Source organism: Gambusia affinis, linkage group LG11 (assembly GCF_019740435.1).
Source record: "Gambusia affinis linkage group LG11, SWU_Gaff_1.0, whole genome shotgun sequence".
Classification (NCBI taxonomy): Eukaryota; Metazoa; Chordata; class Actinopteri; order Cyprinodontiformes; family Poeciliidae; genus Gambusia; species Gambusia affinis.
The window spans coordinates 12,108,726-12,136,490 of NC_057878.1; the positions used below are offsets into that span (position 1 = coordinate 12,108,726).

General features: G+C 38.1%; 2 protein-coding genes across 3 annotated transcripts; both read right to left on the reverse strand.

The window, feature by feature from the left end:
- Positions 1–3,680: 3,680 nt before the first annotated feature.
- On the reverse strand, positions 3,681–8,532 carry asb11 (ankyrin repeat and SOCS box containing 11). The gene is given in 6 exon segments (XM_044130919.1): positions 3,681–4,481; positions 4,561–4,749; positions 6,556–6,619; positions 6,622–6,707; positions 6,791–6,941; positions 8,482–8,532. Coding segments are annotated over 6 exon segments (651 nt in total). The 5' UTR covers positions 8,518–8,532; the 3' UTR covers positions 3,681–4,356.
- Positions 8,533–9,802: 1,270 nt separating this feature from the next.
- Positions 9,803–25,719, reverse strand: piga (phosphatidylinositol glycan anchor biosynthesis, class A). Of its 2 annotated transcripts, XM_044130921.1 has the most exons (8): positions 25,578–25,719; positions 24,138–24,361; positions 23,889–24,050; positions 22,382–22,652; positions 18,726–18,858; positions 18,242–18,374; positions 12,735–12,941; positions 9,808–11,734 (listed from the first exon to the last, which is right to left on the reverse strand). In XM_044130921.1, exons 2-8 carry the CDS (start codon positions 24,324–24,326, stop codon positions 11,495–11,497), a joined length of 1,335 nt encoding a protein of 444 aa, XP_043986856.1. In that variant the 5' UTR covers positions 24,327–24,361; positions 25,578–25,719; the 3' UTR covers positions 9,808–11,494. The 2 variants fall into 2 exon arrangements, with proteins under 2 accessions (XP_043986855.1, XP_043986856.1); XM_044130920.1 differs by having other exon boundaries at positions 9,803–11,734; positions 23,889–24,361.
- Positions 25,720–27,765: the final 2,046 nt, after the last annotated feature.

Genomic DNA, 27,765 nt, shown 5'->3' on the forward strand with positions numbered 1-27,765 from the left:
TGGACTTGATTGTGCCTTTTAAATGTAATCTTGCAAATGAGAAATCTAATTTAAAGAATGAAAGAAATAAGGAAAAAAAGAAGATATAGACTTTAATTGTGGGAAAATGCATGTCAAATCTTGCATTTATGTTTTTATGCACCTGCAGAATTAATTAAATCTGATCTTGCTTGGTCTTTGCTGTTTAGCTGAAGTTTGTAAGTTTAGAGGAAATGCAAGACAAACTTAAAAAAAAAAAACAAAAAAAAACAGAGCACACAGAAAACATTAAAGACTGATTAATTGAACTGAATCTACAGGCTTAACATGAACTCACTGCCTGCATTTTGAGGATATATTCTGGAGATTCCAGGGTATTTCCAGGGTATTTCCAGTTCTCAGTCGGCTTCAAATGGGACACGAAGAGTAAACACCTACAGAGACGTGCCCAGAAGTTTCCCTGAGCAGATGCCTGAACCGATGCCAACAGAACAACACTGTGTGCAAAATCCAAACATGGGGCCTGCCGGTTCCCAAACCAGACGCCCTCCTCTCTGCCGCTGTGTTGAGATTTTGTCCATGAACACCAAACAAATGGTGACAAGTCGTCCATCCTGCAGCAGTTCAGCCTGCGCTTGTAAAAACCTTCTGTTATTCACAGGATTAAAAAAATATACATATCAAATGTATGCCATTAGAGTAAGACCAATTTTAAAATCTATAAAGATGTTTCTGTCAAATTTGTCTGTACTTCATCTTACTTTAAGAGACTCACTGTGATGCTGTCTCTGTGATACAGGAATAATTACTTCTTTTTTTTTTAAATAAGCTTTTAGCTGAATTGATTTTTTACACAAGACAGTCCTTCAGGCTGTTTGTCTTATCTTCTCCCGCAGAGGAGCACATCTGAATGGATTTGTAAAGTAAAGTGTTGAATCACTCTCAAGAGTAAAAATGACAGACATTGACTGGTCGGACCATCTTCTTGTAACTTCAGGGCAACCTCGCTGCGAAAGGCAAACAAAACCCCCAAATTGATTTCATCCACCAATGAAATACAGGTCTTCTTGCTTTAATCGGGACTCCAGCAAAGGTTACAGAAATAGAAGAACACATAGCAAAGCAGCATACATCTCTTTCAGGCAGTTCTTCTGAAGGTTGAGGGGGTTTTTTCTCCGCTATTTAGCTAAAGCCTTGTCAATTCAAATCTGCCCGGACAGTATTTTTCAGGTCTCTGCTGAGGTGACCTTTCAGAGTGGCATTTGGAAATTAATTCCCCTTGAGCAACACCAGCCACCAAACACAGAGCGTCCAAACACGGCTCACGCTTCACCCCTTTACAAGCCTCAGTCTGGGTTTTGTTTCTGTTTGTAAATCTTTGTTGAGAGAGGTGTAAATCTGAAAAAATAATAAAATAAAATACACACACATTAGCAAGATGGTGGTACCAGATATAATGAGAGCAATGCCCCCAGGTGTTCTGAATTTCTCACACACATCTTTGATTTGCAGGACACCGGCCATCGAGGACCAGGATTGCCCACCCTTGTTCTAGCGGGTGTGCCTGTGTGGCTACTATCAATTGTAGCAACCTGCGCCTTAGGGAGTTGGTTGCGTGAACAAAATCCTACCTAAGATCAGTAGCTGTTAGCAATCAGTATCACTGCTGGAGGATGTTTAGTGTAACGCGGAGCAGAAAGCTGAGGCCGTTGTTTCTCCCCACATCCATCATTTAAATATAGTTCAATGAATAGAGAGCCTTGAAAATGTATGAACACGTGTTGTTCGTTTTCACATTTTTTACCAGGCTAGAGTCAGAAATTTCAGGTAATATAATAACAACATAATGGACATTGGAAGTCAATGGATGTTTAACAAACGCAATTATGAAAAGTGCGGTTTACATCTGCTTTTTTGTTGTTGTTGTTGTTGTTTTGGTCTGGCACTCTACCTATTAACTATAAACAAGTGCCCTGTTTATAGCTAACATAATTTCACAAACTTCTGCAATTGTGTGTGTGTGTGTGTGTGGGAGGGGGGATGGGAACAATCTGTTCCACAGTTTAGCCGGACGGAATGCCTTCAGGTCAATACACAGGGCAAAATTTACCCACCTCTACGGGCGTCCCTCCTGTCAGACACTGAGAAGGGTAAATTAACGCATGAGCGTAAACTACCTGCTGTATCTTCTAAGCTAAGTGAAACAGACTTTTTTTTAAAGTAAAAAACTGTTTATCACATTATGACTCTTTCTGTAACATCCACACAAGGTAGCTATATTTTCAGAGGGTTTGGTTGACCACTAACCTGATTTGACAACCGAGGGAGGAGGGGGGAAGAAGGAGGAAAGACCCTAAAGGCGCTATAGGGTCTTGCCCCGGTCACCTATATCAGAAACCGCCCTGCCTCCACCTGACCAATGAATCTATGCTGCTCCTCTGGAGTTACCACGGGCTTCTTGGCTGCTTTTCTGTACACTCGTAATAGATAAGCAGCTGGTTTTTGAAGCCAGTTAGTTTAACTTAATTTTACTTAGAGATGTCAGAGTAAAAGTTGTGAAATGTGATTGCATTTTTCCGCATAATTGTGAAAAAAATTATATGTTAATAGGTTTCCCACAATCCTTTTGAGATATATTGAAGTTTGTAGTTGAAATGAGACAAAATGGGGAAAATGCTTAATGAGTGTGAATACTTTGGGATGCTGTAAATCTGGTCAATTTGATCTGAGCACTAAATCCACATCTCTAGACCTGACTGTGACTTTTCTCAATCAGATTACTCCTTCACAGTCCAGCACTGTAAAAATAACACTTATTTGTGTCGTACTGAATCTCACTCGAGACCCCCCTCCCATGTTTAATTAGATCTAATGTTATTTCTTAATAAATGGAGCTGCCTGTTACCAAGACTACAGCAGCAGTGCATTTAATAAGCAGAGAACAGGAACGGATTGCATCTGTTTCACTCCACCGACGCAATGCAGTCAAGATTTTGTATGGCATCGATACCCCAAACTGCTGGGTTTCAGTTGATTCACAGAAGCAAAAGAAACAACTTTGAGACTTTACTTGAGTTTTTGGTTCTTGTGAGAAATGAACTTTACTCTTAGAATTGGATTGCATGTTTTCAAAGCTCTTTTGGGTTTAGGGCTGATGTACTGAGTCACCCTCTTTACCTACAAAATTAGGAAAAACAAATTTCTGTTCATCACTACAAATCCATTGAACCTCTTCTGGTGATATATATATATATATATATATATATATATATATATATATATATATATATATATATATATATATATATATCTTTATATATATATATATATATATATATATATATATATATATATATATATATATATATAAAAAATTATGTGTAAGGAAGTACTTTCAGGGTTAGGAGTCATTGGGAATACGGGTCCTGACTTTGTTCAAACCCTCCTTCCTTCCTGCTGTATCTTCTAAGCTAATTTCACACTTTTATCTGCATGAAAACATGACAAAATTAAACAGATATTGTGAGAAATAAAGACTAATTATGACTTATTAGACATCTTTGATTGTGTTCTTAAAGGTAAGATAGTACAAGTACATGAAATTCACAGTATTCTGCTGAATCCAGACATGGTTCATTACTTTTGTCATGATCTTGACCTTTATGTTTACCATTTTTAATTTGGTTTATGGTTGAGACGAGTACAATTTGAAAACAGCATGTGTGTACCGCAGCAGTCAGTTGAGGCATCTGGTATGCTGACAGAAGGTTATACTGAAGCCAAAGGCAGCTGTGAAACATTTTAAGAAAACAAATTGTAGGAATAAAGCTGTTTTTTTTATCTAAACGGATTACGTCCTTCCTTGGGCAACAATCTAGGGATGAATCAGGTGTTTAACGAACCTGTGTTACAAAAATGCCGCACTGCAGATATAACATAACGCTAAAAGCCTCACGATTTTAAAAACTCAGCAAAATCTTTATTCCATTTTATCAGGCTTCTTCTCTCCAGCGAAAACAGACTGTGATTTATCTGACATTCAGACAGCTCCCTGCGGAGCCACAAAGGTTTCAGAAAACAGTTCAACACAGAAGAAAAGAGGGAACATGCAGATATGCAACTGGCTGTGTTCACCTTTTAAAGGTTTTGTAAAGAGATGGATGTTAAACAGACAGATTTACTCGAAGTACGAACATACTAAGTCTGAGTCATTTAAAATGCAACCTGTGAGTACAGCTTAAATATCAAATATGATTTTAAGAGCAATTTTGTCCTAAAATATACAAATGTGCAGTTGTAGTCTTGAGAATATTATTCCTTTGTAACTATTTTACACGGACAATCGATGATTGGAGGTCTATGTAGCAAACAGAAGTGTCATTTGTGGAGGAGGAAGTTCCTGATACTGTGAGGAAGGAAGAGGCTGGAGGTTCTGCGAAGACGAGGTCGCCCAAGACTGCGGCGAATGCAGAAAGGGCAAAGCTCAGACAGAGAGCAGGGAGCTAAAACAGTGACAGAGAAAACCATGTTTAAGCTTAATTCTCAGGGAGTTCATAACGGCAAGCAGATCGTTCCACACACCTCTCGTCTCCAGAGCAAATCGAACCGCGTTGTTTGGTGCCGACAGATCGAGAGGAGTTTTTCCCTCTGCATTCCTGCTGGCTCGGTCTGCCCCGAAGTCCAGGAGAAGTTTAACAATGTCTGCTTCTCCAGCACAAACCGCAGCATGCAAAGGGCTGATCTGCCCACATCCAGAGCCAACGTCGGCACCTACATGTACACAAACAGAAATATGTCTATCAATATCAGGATGAAGACGAAATAAAATCAATCTGAAGTACGGGCAACCCTCCCAACCCTTTGTGTTGAGAAAATTAAAGCATGTACAGTAAGTAATGATGGAGTAAAAACATTGACATTCTAATTAGAGCTATAAATACAACGTTAAAGGGTTTCTCGTTACATCAGACAGCTCTGGAAAAGCTTTGAAATGTACACTACTGTGAACTGTGAAGCACTGCTTTCTGTTTCCATGGAAAAGGATGGAGGGTGGCCGGACTATTAGACGACATAACGGCTGAAAATCACTCCGGCAGCAGCGGGAACCAAAGCCACGACTGAATGTGAAGTTTTGTTGGACGGCCGCAGAGAGTTGTCTTCTTCAGGGATTCATTTCACAACAGTTTTCTCAATTTGGCAGAAATACGTCATTGTCTTCGGGGGAAGGGGAGGAATGCAAAATTGCACTTAATTTAATCGAGAAATCAGACAATAGTCCTTGTTTTTATTAAAATATGTCAAAATGAGATAACTAACAATATTCCTCCTATTAACTAACATTTTCTTTTTTTTCCGAATGATCATGTCAACTCAAATTATTCAGGATGTAAGACTTGCTCATTTATCTGAGTGTTTCCTTATGTTATCTTCTAACCCTGTGTACATTTGTTTCTCTTACCTAGACAAACGATTACAAAAACTACCATTACTGCCTCTTTTTACAGGACATTTCTGTCATAAACACACAAACATGACCTCTGAGCTCCTGTCAGCAATTCATAAATCACAAGTGAATTTTGTGAAATCCCACAGAATTGAATTTTTTAAAACAAACAAGCCGGTAGTGGAACAGAAACAATATCTGTGTCGAAAATCTTTTTAAACTGTTTTTTTCAAAACAATAATGGTTAAAGTCAGAGAAGAAATTTTGATGTTGACTGAGCAAATGCTTCGAATTCAACAATTTATTCTCAATTCTTCAAGAGAAGTGTCACCTTGAAATTGCTGAATTTGTCACCAATTTCAAGGTGACGCATTTCAAAGTCAAATTTCTTTTAAATCATGTTTGACATACAGGATTTTTATAACAACTGAAGGTAACGTAGTTATTTGATTGGGCTATAAAATGGCACTATGTGCCTGGGAAATACATAGTATCATCCCTTTAAAAAGGAGGATGTGCTAGTTTGAATTTCCTCATAAAAGTACTCCTAGCCAAAAGCTAAGTCATTAGCAGTGAGTGTCTCTGCTCTATAAGCGGTAATGTATGGAGCTATAGCAGTAATCAATTATTTGAGCTCACTGTGTACATTGAGTGAATTTAGAAAGTATTCACAGCACTGCACATTTTGTTATGTGAAAGTCTTATTCCAAACTGAATTAAATGAATTTCTTTCCTCAAATTTGTACTTACAAGCACCCACATTATAATAATGTGGAATTTCTTCTTGAGTGACATTTATAAGTTTTAAAAATATGATTACGATCAATGTAATTAATGAATCAAAATGAACGTGTTAAAGTCTCACACCTAGTAAATATATATTTCTTCCTGGCAAAAAGAGAGGTTCATTACCACTGTTGTCTGCCACATGCTTGCTGACGTCAGAGACTCATTAAAGTCATCCAGGCTTATTCCTTATAGATTACAATCCAACATAAACTTTTTTGTCTTAATTTTTTTTTTTTCCCACTGAATTTTGACCGTAAGTCAAGCTTACATGAGCGAGAAGCTAAAAAGTAAACTTGTGAGGCCTTGCAAACGGTTCCTCCTCGTTACTCAGTTTCTTCAGGTACCTGAACGCAGCAGCAGCTCCACACACTCCGCTGCCGGAGCCCTGCAGGCGGCGTACAGCGGGGTATAAGATAAGATCCACGCCTGGTATCTCAAAAATCAATCTGGGCTCCGCTCGACAGCAGCAGCAGCAGCTCCAGACACTCTCTGTGACCTGGACAGAAAGAGACACGGTCTCACAAACCTGCGCTAAAACAAATCGCACCTTTATGCTCATCGCTTTTAACACCCACACACCTTCTTTAGCGGCTTCGTGGATGGGTGAAGCCAGCTGGTGGTTGGTGTGGAAGGAGGCTCCGTGCTATAAGAGGAGTCTGACACAAGCTACATTTCCACTGCTGCAGGAGTTAATGAGAGGTGTAGCGCCATCTGCTGACAGTGCCTGAGCCTGGCAAGGGAAAAGAAATCTATTTACCAGAATTCCCGAAAGTTTCACCCAAAGTTACAGTATTTATTATTTAAATCCAGAAAATGATAAGACATTTGAAGATACTTGAACATTCTGAATTTTAAGCGTTTGGATGAAAGAGAAAAACTTTGTTGTACTTAAACGCATCTTTCTTTGACCAGAAACATATTAAATAATAAAAATACAAATAAATACTTCCACTTCCATCGTTTATGTGCAGATGGACTTTTGTTGTTTTGAAAGCGTGTTTATGAAACCTTCAAATGTTTGAGATGAACTGAATACACTCTGTGTGTGTGTGTTTGAAAAGCAGGTGAAAAATATTTACAGGAAGAACCATTTTGGGTCTTAAAATAAATTCTTGAAACAGGTACAGTTTTCTTACAGCCACCATAGGCACGAATGCGATTAAATTGGAATTTTGATCATTTAAACAAAAATTGTTTTGGCTCCAGATGAACTGATAAGAATAGGATGCAAAAGTTTAAACCTGTCATGGCTTGTCGTTTTTTCACACAAGTTCAAAAATATGTGCAGATGCTGAACGCTAAAAACCTACTCCCTTACAAATACTTCTCCCTTACAAACTTGCACTGTGAGCCATCTGCAGCCATTTACAAGCTTCCGCCGTAACAGAAGCTGGCTCATTATTAAAAGAGCCAAACTGTTGTGTCAATCCCAGTAATCAGGAGTGTTTGTAGTGTTGTGACTGGACCCAACTCTACATTTACACAAGATCACTCATCTTGAAAGAAGTGATAAAGGTCATTTAAAGCGCCTGATTAATTTCCTGGCAGGAATACAGACTTCAAACACGGATTTTAGGGTTGGGAAGGTTTTTTCCGAAACTTGGTAGCCTGTCACAGATTTTTGCTGATGTGTGTTTTTGTTGGAACCCTAACTGGATAAAGACGCACAAGAGGTTCACCATCCATCAAAGTTTACATTTGTCATTGCATGAAATGATTGTGCTGAAGTGAATTTAATGTCAACACAAACTTTGAGTTTACAGACCAAGAAAAATAAACAAGCTTGACTGAAATTGACATGTTTACATAGTTCAACCTCATTTCATCTCTGGTTTTACTGGTTTAAGTGGATAAATGAATGAAAAAAGATGGCTAACACCAAGTTCGTCAGCCTCAAATCAGCAGGTATGGTCGAAACTTGACCCCAGGTAAGAGCAACAAGACAATGATCCGAAATCCTCCACAATAAACTGACTTTACAATGGGTAACAATGAAGTTCTACACGGATCCCGAACACAACCCCATTAAACATTGCAGTCCATACTTAGAAGTCGAGACTGAGGCAAGAAGCAAAAGTGGTTCCTCTACTTTTGTTTCTCTATAATTTGTTAACCCAATATCAACAAAATGAACTGTTCAAATTCATTATTAAAAGAACCAATCTGTTATGTCAATCCCGGTAATTAGGAGTGTTTGTAGTCTTGTGACTGGACCCAATTCTACATTTACACAAAATCATCTAAAAGGACTTTGGCACAGGCGTAGCGACCTGTGAGCCATGCCTCATGAAGAGAGGAGACTCCATCCAGGGTGAGAGTGTTTACCTGGAAGTCCGGCAGGCAAAAGTATAAATTTGTCATCTTTTTCCAATCCATCTAGTCGTTGAAAGATAATTCCTAGTACAGAACTGTTTTTTTACCTGAGCCATGAGAGTCTTGAGGTGAAGGAGACGGCCTTGATAGGCCGCCTCGTGGAGGGGAGTTCTGTCTGAGCACATATCTGTGACAAAAAAAACAAGACGGTCTGTAAACACAACAAGCAGCAACCCCACAGTGACTGACAAGTCTTTTGAGATTGTAATTGTCAAGCAATGAAAGCTTTTAAGTCCTGAACTCAGTGGAAAATATCCCCCATTGTTTTGCTTGGCTAAAGAAAAGCCCGTCCAGGTGACACGAAGTAACTACGTTCTTTCCAGCTGCCACAGTAAAAATCAGCGAAGACAAACTTCTACATGTGCACATGAAGAGATTAACATATGTGTATAGTCTGGGGGGTCGATAGGCACAATGAGGGGAGCTGATACACTCTTGCAACTCTGTTACGCTGTGAAGGTTTTGGGAGTGGGGGTCAACAAAAAGATTCTTTGAATTCTTGGTATTTCAGTAAAATGAGAAAGTGATGTTTTTATATTATTGGCTTGACAATATTAGTTAACGAATCTACACAACCAGATGTAGAAGGCCTTGCAAAAATAATCACAGATTGGGTGGAGAGCTGGTCCGTTCGGGCCTTGCTGCCCAGCACATCAGTTTAACTTTGAGCAGCTTCTGTGTGCCTGCTGAAGAAAATCATCCCCACGGCATGAAGCTACAACCACTAAGTTGTAACTACTCATTATGGGCGTGGTTCGCTCATGATGATGTGCAGAATCAGTTATACGCCACACTTTTAGTGGTTTGTTTTTGGGCCGTAAAATTGACGTCTACTTTCCTCGACATCTTCTCCTGGTTTGAGGGAAACTGCAAGTAGAAGTTCGGATGAAGTGCATGACTGACAGTTGCACAAATTCTCCTACTGGAGCTGTGGATTTCTGCAGCTCCTCCAGAGTTACCTTGACCTTCTTGAATGATCTGAGCATTATCAGATTGATTGATTGATTTAAAGCCTGGGATGTAGCTTTCTAACCTACAGCGCTTATTAAAAGTATTAGTGCCTGTGTATGTTTCACCCTCTTTTATTGCTTTTACGCATCAATAATGATCATCAAATTTAGGCTTTCTTTCAGGTTACTGTTTTAACTTTATGCATTCATCTGGCACAGCATCTTTGAACTTAAAAAAAATAAATAAAAATAAAACAAGACAGGTAGCAACAGTTTTTAAATGTAAAAGTACTTTTATTTCCGAGACTGTTTTTAGGTCAAATGAACAAAAAAAAATCCTTCTCATGACGAAGCTTTTTTATAAAAGTAAATTTTATAAATCATACAAGTTCCACCAGTAACAGAATACAATATACTGCAGCTTTTTTTTTTGTTCTTTGCATATTTAAATGTGTTTTCCATTCCCCTTTCTTTTTGTGCAATAATGGCAATGTGCAAAAGTTTAAAATCTGAGTTCTTTATGCTTCTTTTCCAGAGAGTCAGATTTCTGTCTCAAGTTTTTACAGCAGTCTTGGTCAGTAGTTTGACCAAGACTATTTGAACATTCATCAACAGTTTCCTTTGGACTCTCCCTGCTTTTTTGTGCTCATTTTAAGACCAGTGTGCAGTTCTTGGGCAGTATGTGGCTAAAGATGAGCTAAAGCTGCGGTAACATTTTATTTGACGGGTTGTGAATAAGACTGTCATGACACCGTCATAAACATTACATAACACCTGTCATGAACATGAGGAAGTCTTTATGAATGTTTGACTGTTGTCAGTAAATCATGACACTTTTAATACAAAGTTGACATTATTGAAAATATCTTTGTTATGACAACTTGTCATTAACCAAGAAATCATGATCTGACATAAATGTTATAAAAGTATTACTGACTTAACGTTAGCTTTAATAATATAAAGTTACAAAATTTTTAAAGTTTAATGACGGTGTCATGACAGTTTTATTCACAACCCGTCAACTAAATTGTTACCAAAGCTGCAGTATATAACTATTATAAATAATATGATTTCACCAAGTCGTGGTGGTAGGTTATGAGAAAGATAATCTGCGAAAAGATCAAACTCCTGCACCTCTTCCTGGAGCTACATGATCAATAACAAACATTTCGAAACAGAAGGAGGGTCTTAGCGCTGTCAATCAACCTCGTGCTCACTGCTAAACGTGCTAATGGGGGAGAAACAACTTACAGCTACAGGAAAACCATTAAGCCACCATCATCAGTGACCATGCTGACTATACTGAGCATTCATAACAGGCTCTGCTAGCAGCAGCGCAGCAGAGGGTCACAGAGAGAGGATGAGTTGCGCCACACTAATTTGTGATTGATGGCGCTAAGGCCTGCCTCCTGGCTCTGATTGGCTGTTTGTACTCATCACTAGGAGCACTGGGAGAAGACAGAGGAGCACGATTTTTTTCAGATTATCTGTTTCGTACCACAGTGTGATGACATAGTGACGGTTTCAACAAATACGTAAAAAAGCAGACAACAGAGGAATGAAAATAAAGATTAGAAATAAACTGTCAAGCTGCGGAGTTGTAAATATATAAATTCTGAAAATATACCACCCCAAAAAATTCAGAACTACAAACCAAGACCAGTTTAAATTAATGTTAAAAGAAGTTTCTTTATACTTCTTTAAATTTGAAAAGAAAGTATAACGAAACAAATGACTTTTTTCCACTGAAGCACATGGCTGTATAAATCTTTTAAAAAGTGCCAAAACACCTTTAACACAAACTCCCTTTTGTTAATAAAATGTAAACACCGTTAAGGATTCTCCTGAGCACATTCCAGAATTCAGTAGCTGTCCCAACAACGTCGGCTGGATTCCTGCAACATGGCAACAAGAGATGAAGATAAGAAGTTTTTGTTTCCGCTACTCGCTTCATGGCACATTAGCAACCAGCATAACTATCCTTCCTATTCTCCTTCCACAGCCCGTTTGGGCCTGTGGCATCCACAGCCATGTCCATGTGCCGGTCGGGTGCCAACCACTGCAGGAGCAGCAGGAACAGGAAGTCCAGCACGGCAAAAATGGCGAAAATGGAGCCTGCAACAGGGCCGCAGTGAGACCTGAGTCTCCGTAACCTCCTGTCCAGTGGAAGCACCTCTTCTCCCGCTACTCTGTCATACACCTGGGGGGTCAAAGGGAACAGTGACAGTTACTGTAGAGCATTTACCTTTATCTGTCAGTGAGCTATATAAACAATCACACGTACAGAAAGGAGAACATAAACAGTAGGCATGCGAAATGAGATCATCCACTCATCATAATCATGTTGGAAAAACAGAGCCAGCCACCCAGAGTGGAAAGTTGTGACTCAGACGGCTCCGTTTGTCTTGTAAAGTGTGAGTTTTCATTACAAAAGGCAGCATTGTTGGCACATGCATAATTCCAGGAAACCTTTGTACTTACAAGAAAGCAAAAGTCATTTTGGATCATTATAACCCGATTATCTTCAAAAAATATCGTGTTTCTTAAGGGATGAAAAAATTAATAAATGTGACGTCTCAATGTGTCTTATCCAGGAAAATGTCCTTGTAGTGAAATTATATTGTAAAACATATTCGTAAATAATTTCATGGATTTTATGCCCATTGGTTACAACATGGTTTTTATTTTTTCCTTTACCTGTTGTTTGTACAAACAAAACATATCTGATATGATATGCCAGATATGATGAAGTATAGTCTCAGAAGTTATGAACGAATGCGTGTGATGAAAGAACTCCCAGTCCAACAAATCTTTACTTCCACTTTGTTATGGCTACAGCCGTCTACTTTCTCTTAGGATTTGGCTCTGAATCAACTGAATTTCAATCTTTAGAATCTCAATTTGACCCAATTTTGTTTTCTTGCCGTATTATCCAGAAATGTCCACATTTATTGGGACCCTTGGTAAAGATGTGTTAAAAAAGATTTAAAATTTTTTTTTTGGAAGGGGTGAAATTATGTTACTGCTAAAACAAATGATTACTTGCATGTCTGCAAATGTGTCAACAGCTGCACGCATTCATGTCAAGTTCTAACAAGAACCAACCTAAAACAAGCTAGCGTGCGTGCCACTTTCTGCAAAGACTCATTTATCTTTACTTGGAATTTCCCAGAGGACGTTGCGTTATTTTACAGCCTTACCTTTTCAGTCCTCTCGGCCACATTTTTCCATGTGTAGAGGTTTTTCACCCGAGAATGGATGGAGGCGGGTGAGGGCACCGAGCCTGACCTGTGCTCGGAAATGACCTTTTCCAAACCGGCACACAAGGAGCGAACGGTCGGCTCACACAGTGTGATCAAATCCTCGGGTAACACCTCAGGAATTCCACCCACACGAGTGCTCACCACCTAACGGAAAAGAAACATGTTCAGGATCTCATCGAGTCAGACATGTCAATACCTCGGACGAGTCAAAGTGGTTTCTTGGTATCATATATCGTCACACTAATACAGTGGAAAAACGGAGCAGATGTCATAACCTCCTTTACTGTAACAGTTCTAAATAAAAATCAAGAGGAACCACTTTTTATGTAAATGTTGTGTAATTGGTGAACAGGGTTCTCCTGTGTGTAATCGGAGTGGAAATGCCTGGAGGCCTGCAGGGTTTCCCAATTCCAGTCCTCGGGGCCCCCATGCCTGCATGTTTTAGGTGTTTCCCTTCTGCCACACACCTGGATTGAATCTTTGGGTGATTAACAGGCTCCTGTAGCACCTGGTGGCTGCAGAAGATGTCATGCAGTCATTTGAATCAGCTCTTCTGGTATAGAGGCACATCTAAAACATGCAGGCAGGGGGGCCCCGAGGACTGGAACTGGGAAACACTGCCTTAGAGCACATGTGTCACACTCAGGGTTCACCGTCCAAAACTGACCCTCTCAATATTAAAGGGCCATATAAATTAAACTGTAAGATAACAGTTGTGTACTTAAATATTACTTTATCCGTCAATTCAGTTTTTATTTGCACAGATTCAAATTACACCAATTTAAAAAGACACTAGAAATTGCTATGTTTTAAGAAGCGCTAATCGATCACAGAGAAAACTGTAACGTTTTAGCAGTTTAATGGAAAGTTTTCTCAATACATTCTGCAACATTTTGCCCTTGGAGCACATCCATAATGTAGACGTGGCCCAAAATGAAAATGAGTTTGACACACCTGCCTTACAGCCTTATTAGAGGACATAGGTGAACCATCATCAGTGGAGCAAGTACAACTCATCTGTAAACCTACCGAAGCATGGCCCAGTCAAAGTCTAAAGCTAGATCTAATTAAGAATCTGTGGTAAAACGTCATGTGTAAAATGGTCCCCATCCAATCCTACTGGGTTTCAGCTATTTTGCAAAGAAGAATGGTGAAAATGTCAAGTCTATATAGTAAGTCTAGAGCTGGCAGAGACATAACCCAAAAGATCTGCAGCTACACGAGAAATGAGGTTTACTTCTGCAAAAATACTGAACACAAACATTACAGCTTTCAGAAATTAATTTAAATTATAAACAAAAAATAATTATCCTTTAAATTCTTCTTTACAATCATGCACCACTTTGTGTTGGTCTGTCGCATAATAACCCAATGAAATACATGGAGGTTTTAGTGGTAACTTCACAAAAAAATGTCACATTACAAGAAAGACAGAAGAACTATCAAAATAACCCAGCATAATAAAACAGAACAAGTCTCTAATAGATTTCCAATAAATTGTCATTTTATTGCAACACATGCGTCTTGATTTCCTTCCTCTAGATCAGCTTTTCAGTTAAAAGTATGGCGACCTCTTGATTGAGCAATATGTCCACTGCTGCTTAGTGAACAGTTTTAAGTCAATCTGAATGAGTCACCGGATGCTCTAGAGACAGTTTTTGCAATACTTAAAACATGGGACTTAAAAGATAAGTGCTATAATGGCAACATTTATCATCTGCAACGCCAGATGATAAACAATCCCATGTTAGAGATTGGCCACCAAACGGCTCATTTCCTCTGGTATTGCCGTCAGACTATTACTCCCTGTTGGGTCTATTTTAGTTCCTAACCTGCAAGGAATCAACCAGAGACACAAAGGGAAGCTGAGCCAGACGCGGAGAACCGCCGTCAAACACTCTCTGTGGTTAACTCCGTCTGCTCTCAGTCCCCAGCTGCCTTTTATTATGATTACAAAGAAGGAGGTTGGCTTTTTCACACAATGAATCAAAGACCTTAACTACAGGATGATCTGGAACCTTCTGTTGACATGCCCTTACAAGGACACGAGGCTGACCATTACCAATCAGTTTCACAGGAAGCTAATAAAACAATCAGCCAAGGACCACAGTAGCTAAAAAGATAAGAATGTATAGTAGATTGATCAAATCAGCTGAGGACACAGGAATGTGTAAATGTTTCTAGCCTCCAGACAAACATCCTAAAAACAGTTAATGATGTACTACAAAGAAAATAAACTAAGTAAGAAGCTAAGTAAAAATCACACAGAATAATAATATGAAAACAACCTTTCAAAATAAATGTATAAGTAGATAAACCTAAATAAAAGAATTCTTCTAACACTCCCTGATAGTCTGACGTAAATGTCCGTTTGCATAATCCAGTTTCCGGTGTTTGGATATGCACAGCTGACCTTCACTGTTACTGAATAGCTGATTGTTGAGATGTGCAATCATTTATGTTGCTGCTTCGTTAAATCATTACATACACTCATATTCAAAATAATATCAGCGTTTAAAATTTTGGATCAAGCTGAAAATAGATTCTAATTCCATGCACAAATTATTAGTATTTATAGCACTTAGGCCTGTCACGATAGCAAATTTTGCTCAACGATTAATTGTCTCAAAAAACTATTGCGATAGACGATAGTATTGTTTGAAAACCTTTTTACACTGATTTAATGGAAATTACGTAATAATGCATGCGATTTCCTGCCAAAGATAGATGCACTTTATTTTAAAAAGAACACCCAACACTGGAATTGATAAACAAAATAAACAAAACAACCAAAAATAAAAATAAAATTGATTCTCAGTCTCCATTAACAAAAATGTACTTGAATAAAAACAAAATAACATAAAGCCAAAGTGTAAATAAATACTGCATTAACCAAAAGAGTGCAGATTATGAAGTCTGTTTACCATATTGCCCTTCAGTAATCATTAGATTTAAATAGAGAAGATGGGCACATCGACTACCTGATGCAATAGTTCACACTACACCTTAGTTCACACCTACATTTTCCCCTTATGACAATCTTAGAACTTTTATTATTCTAAGATTGTCATTCACCAGGCTGCGGTAACGATCCCAGTGGGGAAAACCCCTGAATTAGATCGGAGCGGCCACAACGATCTAGCGTAACACACCACACACTACAGGATGATGACAAGAGACAATCTTAGAACAATAAAAGTTCTAAGATTGTCTCTTGTCATCATCCTGTTACGCTAGATCGTTGTGGCCGCTCCGATCTAATTCAGGGGTTTTCCCCACTGGGATTGTTAACGCAGCCTGTTGAATGTGACAGGTAGCCAATCAGAAAGCCGGATTCTGCTCCGCGCTTTCTGAGGGGAAATTACCGAGGGGAATCCCAAACAGCTGACACGGCGCAACCTGAAGTCCAACGGACATTGGAGAAGATATGTGGAAACAACATTAATGTTTATAAAACATTTGGTGCAAAGAATATAGAAATGACAAGGGGAGGAGTTGGAGCAAAATCGCTACGTTGATGAACCCGGTAACTTTTCAGCTGTTCTTCGTTAAAATCGGTTGTAATGATTTTCATTCAGTCAGGACGTTACGCTGACACTAGAGCCACATGCGTTGCTGATAGATTGTAGTAAAGCATTGATTAATGCCTAGTTTTAAAATTAGTTAGCTAGACTTGTAGCCATTATGTTGTGCCCACTGTTGGACATCACACGGCACATCGAACCCGATGGAACCGTTATACCTAGGATTTCTGTCGGCTAATGTGTGATCTCAGATTTTGAAAATGGGCCGACAATCGACTGACAGCACTAAGATGGTGTCGTGTGCGCTGGGCATTACACTACGGATATGAGGAAGGGAGGGTCAGTGGAGAGCACCGGAGTTGAGCCTTTTTTCATTTAGCGTCATCAACAGAAAGAGAAAAAGGCTGGAAGAGACGATAACGGCGATAATTAAAATGACTAGATAGTTTTAATTTATCATACGATTAATCGATTTCTCGTTTATCGCGACAGCCCTACGTAGATAGTTTTAATTTATCGTATGATTAATCGATTTCTCGTTTATCGCGACAGGCCTAATAGCACTGTTTAGAAACTATGTGTTAATGTTTCTTTACAAGCTGAAATAGATACTGCATTGACTGAAAACATATTTACAGCTTATTATTAAACTAATATTGGGTAATAACAGCTGCTTCCAGGGTCGGGTCTACGGGAACATGTAGACCAGACCAGTTATTCCAGTCCAGGATGATGATGCAGTTTTTTTCCATCATGAATGGGATTTGCAGGAGCCATTTGTGGACGGCCTGGTGTCACTTACAATTGTTACAGAACACATTAGACAACAGCACACCGTATTGAATCACTTTGTCGCAAAACCAGCAGTTGAGTTTTTGCCATTTTTGCTACGTTTTTGTGCGTTTTGATCTCACTGCCATCTTCCTGGTTTTGGCCGCTATTTTAAAACTGCAGAGATCGTTTCAGCAGGGCAACCGTAATTTTTTTCTGCACTCGCCTACATCTAATTACCTCTAGTCGACTTTTTAAATCAGGCTTCTTCAAAGTAAAACGTGGAACGACCCAATTTACTCCGGAGACAGATAAAGTAAATGAGGCAGATCATCAGACTGGCGCCTGTTTTTTTCCACAACACGAATCACATTACTGATTAAACTCCACACATCTTTTGTTTTTAAATGAGCACCACTTCACTAAAAGAATCCAGTTAGACAGGATGAGCCAGACCACGTCACAACTGTTGAATCTGTTGGTTTTCTATCACTTTACTACACTTATTAGTAAGTGATTAACCCTGTAGAAATGGAATTTCTCCCAAAAACAATAACTGATCTGGTTATTCGTGTTGGATTGCTATTAATCTGAACATAACTGCACTTCCTGTTACTTGCACATCCCCACACACACAAAAGAAATTGTACTCTAATGATAATTTTAGTATTTATCTATGCGAGTGTAGCTTATGACTGAACCTGGCTGAAGCAGATTAGAAATCGCTTATTTTTTTCTCTTTAAATCTTTAAAGATTCTATTATTTTTACTTTCTGATATTTTCTATATTTCACTAAAGTTGAGCAGCAAGGTGATGTCCTTATGGAGAGCAATAAAACATTCATTTTCAACTTGCATTGTGTGCTCACATGAATTATTGCGTTAATTGTTGCATCACCTGACCAGAGTGGAGCACAATGATGGGAAACGTGCCAACACAACCACACTAAAAACAAAAGTGAAACAGACTAAAGGACAAGACTACACAAAACTGCTTTTTTCATCAAACATGGAATTGCGTTTTCTTTTAGGGATTCCATTTTCTTTTGAAAGAGAAACCACTTCTTGTTTAGTCTGACTTTGGGATCATTATTGGCAAATCCTTCCGATTTAAAATAACCCTGAAAAAGCTTTTGAGTGAGAGCACACCTGAAGGCCGCAGCTGGCTCCCTCCACGATGGCCATGCAGAAGGCCTCGGTCAACGACGTGTTGAGGAAGATGTGACCTTGAACCAAGACGCCTCGCACGTCTTTATGTTCCAGGGCACCGAGCAGACGTACCCTGCAGGAAAACGGTAACAGAATTCAGACGAATTTGACGAGGACCATGAATGGACTTACGATCCGTCTCACCAAGACATGCCAAGAAAAACTCAAAAGCCGTTCTGGGAAAATGCTTATCTTGATTAAATGCCAAAAAGCATTGACAGATTTAAGCTCAAACTGTATTGAGTCGCACTGACAGAGCAGGTCTAACCAGGAGATAAAGTGTTGCTTCTAAAAGAAGTAGCACTTATCATTTTTAGGAGAGATGTTCCTAGGAATTGATTTTAATGCAAACTGACTTAACAGACAAAACTAAGTGAACTCTTGTCCCTGGATGATATCAGAACTTGTAACCGTCCAGCAGTACCTGTCATGAAGTTGGTATTTTTCTCTCACTTCCTCCAGCACGAGTCTCTTCGGTCCCTCGCCGCCAATTAAGAAATGCAGATCGGGATGTTTGAGGCAAAGTTCTGGGATTATTCCACTGAGCAGGTCAATTCCTGAATATGGATACAGAACATGAACTCAGTTAAAGCTAACCAGCCCTCTACTTTCAGCATATAATATTATTTTTAAGGTAGACATTCAGTGAATTACTATATGTTTTCTCATGAGGCTCATTTGTCAGATAAATAGAATGCTTTGAAAATAAGAACCTTTAAGTAGATATGAAATATACTTTTAATTTAGCCCACATTTCTGTGGCAAAAAATTGTTATTTATAATATCCTAATCTTTAATATCATGTTTTCATTAGATACAAGTAAAACTCATCATATTTAACAGAAATAAAGGCTCTACAACAATAATCTCTCATTTTGTTTTGCCTCTCTTCTATAAATGCCAGATTTCTGTAAGGTGGAACAATCCAAAGTGTAATCTTTCTTCCACCTGAGCTGCAAATCTCTGCAGCTGCTCCAGCGTTGCCCATTTCAAAACTTTACTATTTTTAATCTCACTCCTGGTCCTGATGTATTACAATCAAACTTAACAGAACTCATATTTCTGGAATATGCTTGACGCTCTTGGCAGCGGATGTGCTCTTCTGACTGTATATAGATTGCTACAGTCTTAACATAGTACCAAACTTAAAAAAATAAAAAAATTAAAAATGAGCTAGCAAGGTAATATTAGCTGCTAGTTAGGGGGTAACTAGCTGCGTTGAGTGGCAAAACTCAATGACGATGTCTGCAAGCAACTTTTTTCTAATAGAAAAGTCCTGCAAGGTAAAAAAAAATAATAATACACGTTAGACATTAAACAGCATTGCTACAACAAAACCTAAGACTTGTGATTAACATATCTAAGGCCAATGTACCCTTTTCTAATGAATTTCAGACATTTTAAGCCCTTAATTTTAGATACTCTATTTAAGGATGCATGGACGCCCTGGTTAAGGTGGACAGATACATCTAGCTGGGTTTCCAGTAAAAAGTACATCATTTGAATCCTCAGACTGCTCACTGAGCAGAGCTCTGTGAAATATCCAAACCTGTTAATTAAACCTCTCCCCATCTCATCATTGACCTATTTCATGTGGGTTTAGGTTTCACAATGGTGTTCGTTCATTAATGTTCTGTAGCAAATCTCCAATGTCTTCATAGAACAGTTGAAAAAGATCAAGGGATATGAACACCTTTGAGTGGACTTGAGTTGATTTTGGATCAGGTTCAACGCTCCAATCAAGTACAAGCTCTTGGCAACAGAGCAGAACGGGTCCTACATGTTTTGACAGGATGGCACGGAAAATACGTTGTTTATATATTTAAGTTTTAACACATGGGGTGTTTTTTTTTAGACCTCTAGAGAAAGACTAATGTTGATTCACAAGTCAGTTCTTGCACAAGTGCTTGATGTGGTAGTTGAGACGAAGCGTCTTCAAAATTCATGGATGTTTTGTATTCCAACACCAACACAATCTGATTCATCATCACCGATGAAAGATAAAGATTCAAAATGTCAAGTTTGAGTTGGAACACAAAGGCATGTATGTTTTTACGGCTGTTAATGCCAGTGTAGGTTCGCAATTAGTGAAAGTGCTTTCACCACTTTTATGTTTCTTAGTTTAAAGAAAATCAACCAAACATTAAACATTAAACAAAGGTTAATTATTATTAAACATCAACTTGATTAGAGAGAAACGTGGAGATAGCAGATCGAATATGACTCTTTAATGAAATATACCGTTGGCAGCAACAAATTAGGGTAATAATTAATACAATGAAAGGCACTTTGATAAGCCTGTTCACTTACATATTTCTTGTAAAAGTAGTGGGTGACGTGGCATTATAAGATTGTGAAACAGTCAGGAAGTGCCAACAATTAGCAAAGGTGAGTGAGAATGTGTAGGGCAGAATTTGTCCTTTGTTGTATAATGCTGTCGGGCAGAAGAACCAGTTTTATTTTGAGATTCTCTGATCCTGGATTTTGGGTTTCCATTCTTGATTTCTTCATTTAAATTTCTGCCAATACCCATATTTGTCAGTCCACACACACTGTGATTTGAGTCCCTAACATCAACATTAATCTGCATTAATACATTTATGTTCACATTAAAGGTATCAGAATAAAGGGGTTATGTGTCATGCGTGTGCAACTCGACTGCAGCAAGAACCGGACCGACATTTAAATGCTCACTGGTTACCATGGTTTCCCACATTTGTCTTGCTGTTTTAACATTAAGATAAGATAAGATTTATTTGTCATTGTCATCAACAGATTACTACGAGATTGAGACCGTGCTTGACTCGAGTTAAAGTGCAGGTTATATACACATACACAACACACAATATGAATATACATATATATATGTAACATTGGTTAGCATGTTGTGGACGTACTTCAACTGTTTATCACAGCATAATAAAATAAGTTAGTTTAAATCAAATTGACATTATTGAATGAGAGGCGTCTATATGACCCATATAAGAATTAAATGCAGGCGAGTCGATAAATTATGAGAGAAAATAGCTCAAAAGTTGTGGCAGGTGTTATCACTTACAAGGAATATTTTTAAAAAGCTGAACTTATATTTTGCTCACAAAGGACAAATAGAATACAATTATTTCCCCCTATTTTGTCTTTATTAGTGAGAAAATTAAGATGTAGCTGCATCTACATCTACAGCTACAGCTACGGTCAATGTAAGACAAGTTTTTTGAGAGAATCTATCCCGTGCTCGAAGATTTTCTTTACTTTTGGATTGCGCAAGTCAAAAGGTTTATTCTCACTCGAACACCTGGTGACATTAATGTCCTCACAAGTCAGGACACCCCACGCATATTTATTTCCATGCAACAAGACTTGAAATGGTGCCACAGATCACTAATTTCTTGAAAGAGTTCCAGGCTGTTGACACACAGATCAAAATTCCCCTTACTGAAGGGTGACCTGACAAACCCTTCAATAAATGTTATTTTACTATCTTGTATAAGGCATAGTTGTGTTGCATCACACACGTACCCATGCACTTCAAAAACAAAGACAACCTTTAGACCGAAGGGCAACACAGAAACATACAGGACACACAACCATTCACACACAAAGGGAGAATTTAGAGAGACCAATTAATCTGACAGTCATGTTTTTGGAATGTGGGAGGAACCCGGAGAACCCGGAGAGAACCCACGCATGCAGAAAGAAACCAGGAGTACGGAAGCCTAACGTTTATTATTCCTCATTGCTATAAGCAGGTTTTAATAAATTTTATGCATTTATTTTAGAAGCTTTGTGTAGATGTTCAGCACCTCTAATTTTTTTAATAGTTTGCAACCATTTGTAGTTGCAAACTAATGGAATAAGACAGAGCCAAAGTAGAACATGGCAGTAATTTTGAGGTGCCAGTCATTTTGGCCACTTTTTAATTTTCAAGTCCCAATTAAGGCGTCAGATGAGTTTATATTGAGACAAGTCAGCTACTTTCTGACTGTCTTTAACTGAGTTTTGGCTCACAAAGCCTCTTATAGACTGTAAGCAGCAAAGAAGGCAGAAATAACCCAAAGAAGACCCTCAGTATAGCTGTACCTTTACGGTAGACAAGCCGGCTGATGACAACAATTGTGATCCGGTCGGGTGGACGCTGTGAAGGGTCTGGGGTGAAATCTGTGGGGTCGACGGCGTTGGGGATAACGGACACAATCTCTGGGTTGAGTGCTGCCCGTAGAACCGTGTTCTCCTTACTGGTGTACGAGACGCACACGATGTGGTTGGTGTCACACAGTGACACGGTCAGGAGCTTGTTGGTCAACACGGAACTGACGTCAGCAAAGCCGAAGAGAGAGTGGTCAGTGAACACCTGAAGAGAATAAAAGGCTTTAATGTTTATAACAGCGATGAGAAGAGTTTGGTCAGATTCTGATTTCTCTTAAATATTACAATTTCCTGGAATCAAAACTACAGCCTTCCAGCAAACATTAAAGATGCATTATTGATATTAGCAGAAGAGGATACATTTTATTTTGTGGGAGAGAAAGAATGTATTATTTCTTTAAAACAAAGAAAATGTTTCAGCATTTTATGTTAGTTACCAATGTCAGTTACTGTAAACAGCAGTGTCCCTTGATATTCCTCAGTGAATGTAGATCACTAACTTAGGGTGCATTCACACCCTAAGGCCCTGTTTGGTCCGCTTTAATCAAACTCTGGTTCATTTACCAATAAAGTCTGTTTTACTTGGGCGAGTGAGAATGCACAATTGAACTCTAGTTCGCAAACTCTGGTTAGCCTAAATTCCCAGGTCTGTTTGGTTGAAGTGAACTCTGGTGCAGTTCGAATCCATATGTGGATGCCAAGAGGACCAGAGACCGTGCCAAAAACAAGATGTGGACTATAAGCGCAGGGCATTCTGGGTAAATACAACCAGAACAAGTGTGTGTCTCTAGCGCTAGTGGAGTAAATATCTTGTGGTCTTTTACCAAAGACAAAAGAGACGGCGGCCACTAAAATCTGACATCACTCCATTTGTGTACATTCGTGAAGAAAGAAGTTCTTATCGGTGTCTTCTTCATAGGTTTTCATGTTGTTTGCTTCAGTGGTTGTTTCTGAAGCGCCACCACAGGTGAGGACGGGAACAAACAGGTTTTTCAAAGGGTTTAGTTAATTTGAAACAGTGCAGTCTGAACCACCTGAAAATGTAACAAATGTTGCAAATTTGGACACCAATGGAACCAAGTCTACCAGACTATCAGGTGTGAAAGTACCCTAAGATACATGATATCTAGATTGTCCAGAGAAAAGGTAAGATACTGAAAAGACCAAAACTTCAATAAAATGACCAGAAAGGAGCTAAAGTCCAGCTCTTGTAGAAACAGACAGAATTAATAGATCATATGCTTCGTTGTATCAAGAGTACAATTACTGTAATTTTCCTTTAAAAAGCTTGTTACATATTTTATGTTTCTTTTGTGATTATCTTAGACTTTGATGACACTAAAAACTGCTGTTTGATTCTTTTATTCTTTTATTTTAGTTTTAACAATAAATGAGCTGCAGCTGATGAACCAACACACATCCAAGACGTCAGGTCACGTACCGTGTTCAGGCCCAATGTCTTGGCGTGGAACAGTGCATCGTGGGCCATAGCAGAGAAGGAGCTGTGTGCGTGCACCACGGTGATGCGCTCCCTGACAAAAACACAGCGCAGCAGAGGGAGGCTGTGGAAGCAGGTGGTGGCTGTGGACTGGTTGTACATCACCTGCAGAGGCAGGTAGTAGACCTTCAGGCCGTTGGTCAGGTACCGGACACCTTTCCTATTGCCATAGGCATGCGTGGCGATTACCACCTTGTGTCCCTTTTCGATCAGACACTGAGACAGCTGGTAAATATGACTTTCTACTCCTCCCATATTTGGATAGAAAAAGTCTGACACCATGCAAATGTTGTGCTTCCGGCTGTGGACCTTGGAAGCGTCTGCAGATTCACTCTGAGATGAGGGAGTGTTCGTAGATCCAACTTTCCTTCTCTGGCCCATTGTTCAGTGTTCTGCTGGTTTGAAGTCAGTCAGTCCTGAAACATTTATATAAGAGATAAAATAAAGAATCAGCCAGAGACACCTGATAGAAAACAACCAATCCAAAGGAAAATTTACTAGACCAAGCTAACATAGTTGAAGGATAATACACTTAATCAATATATTACAGTACACACATAACTACAAACGCAATCAAAAAGGAACATTTTAAGCATCAACTTAAAAATAGACTCATGGTCAAAGACTTTGATTAACTTTCCTTGTTTCTCTATCTTATTTATTCTTTTATTTCAGAACTGATTACTGTCACACTCTGAATGACTGAATCCACATCATCAATGTGCTCTAATATTTGTAGGGTCAAAGTTTAACTCAACTATTTCAAGCTGTCACCTCAATAATTCATACAGTCAAAATTAATCTTTAATTCTTTGTTGCCTGATGAAGCGCAGGATGATTACGCATACTTCAAATAAAAAGAAATCTAGGAATGACACAAAATTCCAAATCTGGAGAACAAATATTAAATAGCCAACAGCTATTTTATCCAACTGATACCAAATTACCAGCTGGTGTCTGGCTCTGAAACATTTTTGACATTCATTTGACATTCATTCTTCAAATTTCCAAAATTCATAGTGCCTCCTCTCTTTTATGCCCGATTTTTAGATCCATGGATGGATGAATTGTTGAAAAAGTGATTTAATTGACAGATGGACAGATGAGCGGATGGAGAGATGGATCATAGCCAAAACTACATGAATGAATGATGGCAGATTCTGTAGAAACCACATAATGCATGTAGATGGATAAAAGGATAAATGATGGCTATAAACTTCCATACTTTTCCAGACTGATGACTTGAGATACTTGCATTATGTATTGGAAACAAAACTGGCATTAGACCGCCTAACAGTTCAAAAGCTTCACACATTTAATGTTAAATATGTTTTGATGTAACATAATAAAAGCCTCGATGATAAGTGCTTTCAGATGTCAGTCGCTGTCAAAACAGCCTTTTTATGTAGTTGCTTGCTATGACGCTTGTTTTAAAAACGTAACTAGTGGACCCCCATTGGTACAAATGCATAATCTAAAAACATTCAACCTCACGTTTAAGGTAATAAACCCATATTTACTTCCATTCAACCAAGCTAACTGTTTCATTAGCATTATCATTTACCATCCTGGGGTTTTTTTCCCCCTCTTAGTGACAACAACTTGACATTTCTGTGATCCTAACTGTCTTACCTTTGCCATAAATGCCTTGTCCCAACTTGTTAAACCGCAGACATTTGGACTTTTAGCTTCGTTTTTCAGTTACTACCTCCATGCTAATCGAATAGCCGCCCCCTTGAAAACATACTATGGAGACACGGAGATGACGCAAAAGAGAAACTACACGGGGTAAGGCAAGCCGTTAAACATACAATCAATTTAACCACAAATTCCAGAAAAGTGAAATTGGTTAATAAGAGTTAATTATTTATATAATTATAAAACTATAACTATAAACTATTATTAGTTAATTGTTAACTATATTATAGCTGTAATATATTATATTTTAGTTAGACAAAATACCTAATTGAGATATCTGTAAACAAATTCTGACACGTATAAATGATGTAAGATTTACAATTAATTTGTAAATCCATTTGGTCCATTGCAGATTTCGTGAGTAGCCATAATTCCTAAAAAGATATCTGAAAATTTCGTCAATATTAAAGATATCTTAGATGTATTTTAATATAGGACATATAAAAAATAATATAAGATTTGACTAGTGAAATATAAATTACAGATATCGTGTATGCAAACAATGACTAGACAAAACTAACTTAGAAAATATCTCGAACTGTAAGTTTGACTAGTCAGAATTGCTTTTATGATATTTCCATATCAATCCTAATGTCTTTAATAATTATTGTCTAGTCAAAGCATCCCAGATTTACAAAACATGTAGAAATTCTAATGAAAAAAATGAAAAGAAAAAATTTAAAGTTACCCAACACATCATAAAATGATGTAAATTTTGTACAAAATGAAAACAAAACATCAGCAACCTATTTTTATTATTTTAAACATAAATATAGAAAAAATATTTTCTGTTATTAGTAAAAAATCCTTTGCACCCTTAGTTTGCTCTTCATATTATTTTTTTTAATTGAATTTTTATTTTAAACGTTGTTTCTAAATATGATAGATAATTAAATTTTTAGAGAAGTTAAAACAAAAAGTTTGTTTAATTTATTGAACAAACATGAATACCCAAGTTACAAACATAATTTATAACTAAAAATTGTAACGTAGCTGTAAAAATGAACTACAATGCCCTTTGAGCTGCAAAAATTTGTTATTGCCACACTTCGTTAGTAGTTAATCCAGTTCAACTGATGGCAGTGTTTATGCAACACTGAAACCTGTTATTAATAAACAGCATCATTTACCTTTTCAGATTTCTCTTTTGACAGAAAACAAAGGCAGAAGCTATAGTGGAAAGAGGTGAAGTAAGATGATATGTCAACTTTTGTTTCTAGGAGAGTTGTCATCATACCCGAGTCAATAGCACTTATGTCACATCCTCCAAACCCAAACACTCCATGTTTGGATTTGGTGCTAAATATCAGGTGTTTTATAATTGTTCTGTTACGATTCAGTGTAACTTATTATAAATCAAATCAGATACAGAATATGACCACTAACAGATTAGGTGAATCACGTTGGTAAAAGGCAGAAACTCTCTTTCTTGCCACTGGCCAAGAAAGCTAGTTGACAGTCAGTCTTTCCAGACTCTCATGATCCTGAACTGATCTGTCATTATCAGAATGTGTCTTAACAAGCCCGACCAAAGGACTGCTGACACAACAAGCTCTCAACCAGCATCCTGTTGCTCAACACCTAATGTCTCTTTGAGTGGCTCATTGTGTTTGCTTTTTGATTTTGTGACAGGTTGTTGATCTCTGAGAAAAATCGACTTACTGGCTCAGAATGTGCAGCTCTTTGTTTTACAGCAATAATCTGAGTTGACACCATATTGTTCACTTCACCTAGATGTAAAAACTATTTCTGATCACTGTATTTAAAATGTACATTTTCAGGAGACTAATCTATTTTCATTTGATCAGATTTATCACTTTTGTCACAGTGACTTAATTTCCATATGTACATTTGTAACAAATTGGGTTATTTGTTTTCATGCATGTCATCATATGGAGTACCACATATTTTTTTGTTTAATGAAAAATAACATTGATTTTTTTCTAGTCTTTCTTAGCTCTACATTTCATAAGGTTGATGTATATAGGTATTCAATTTTCTTTTAACTGAGAGTATATATCTTTTGTAAGACATTCAAGAGGTTTGATCTCTTTACCGCCAAACTTAATAATATTGTTAATGTTAATGTTAATATTTTTAGGGAGAATATTGAACAACGCTA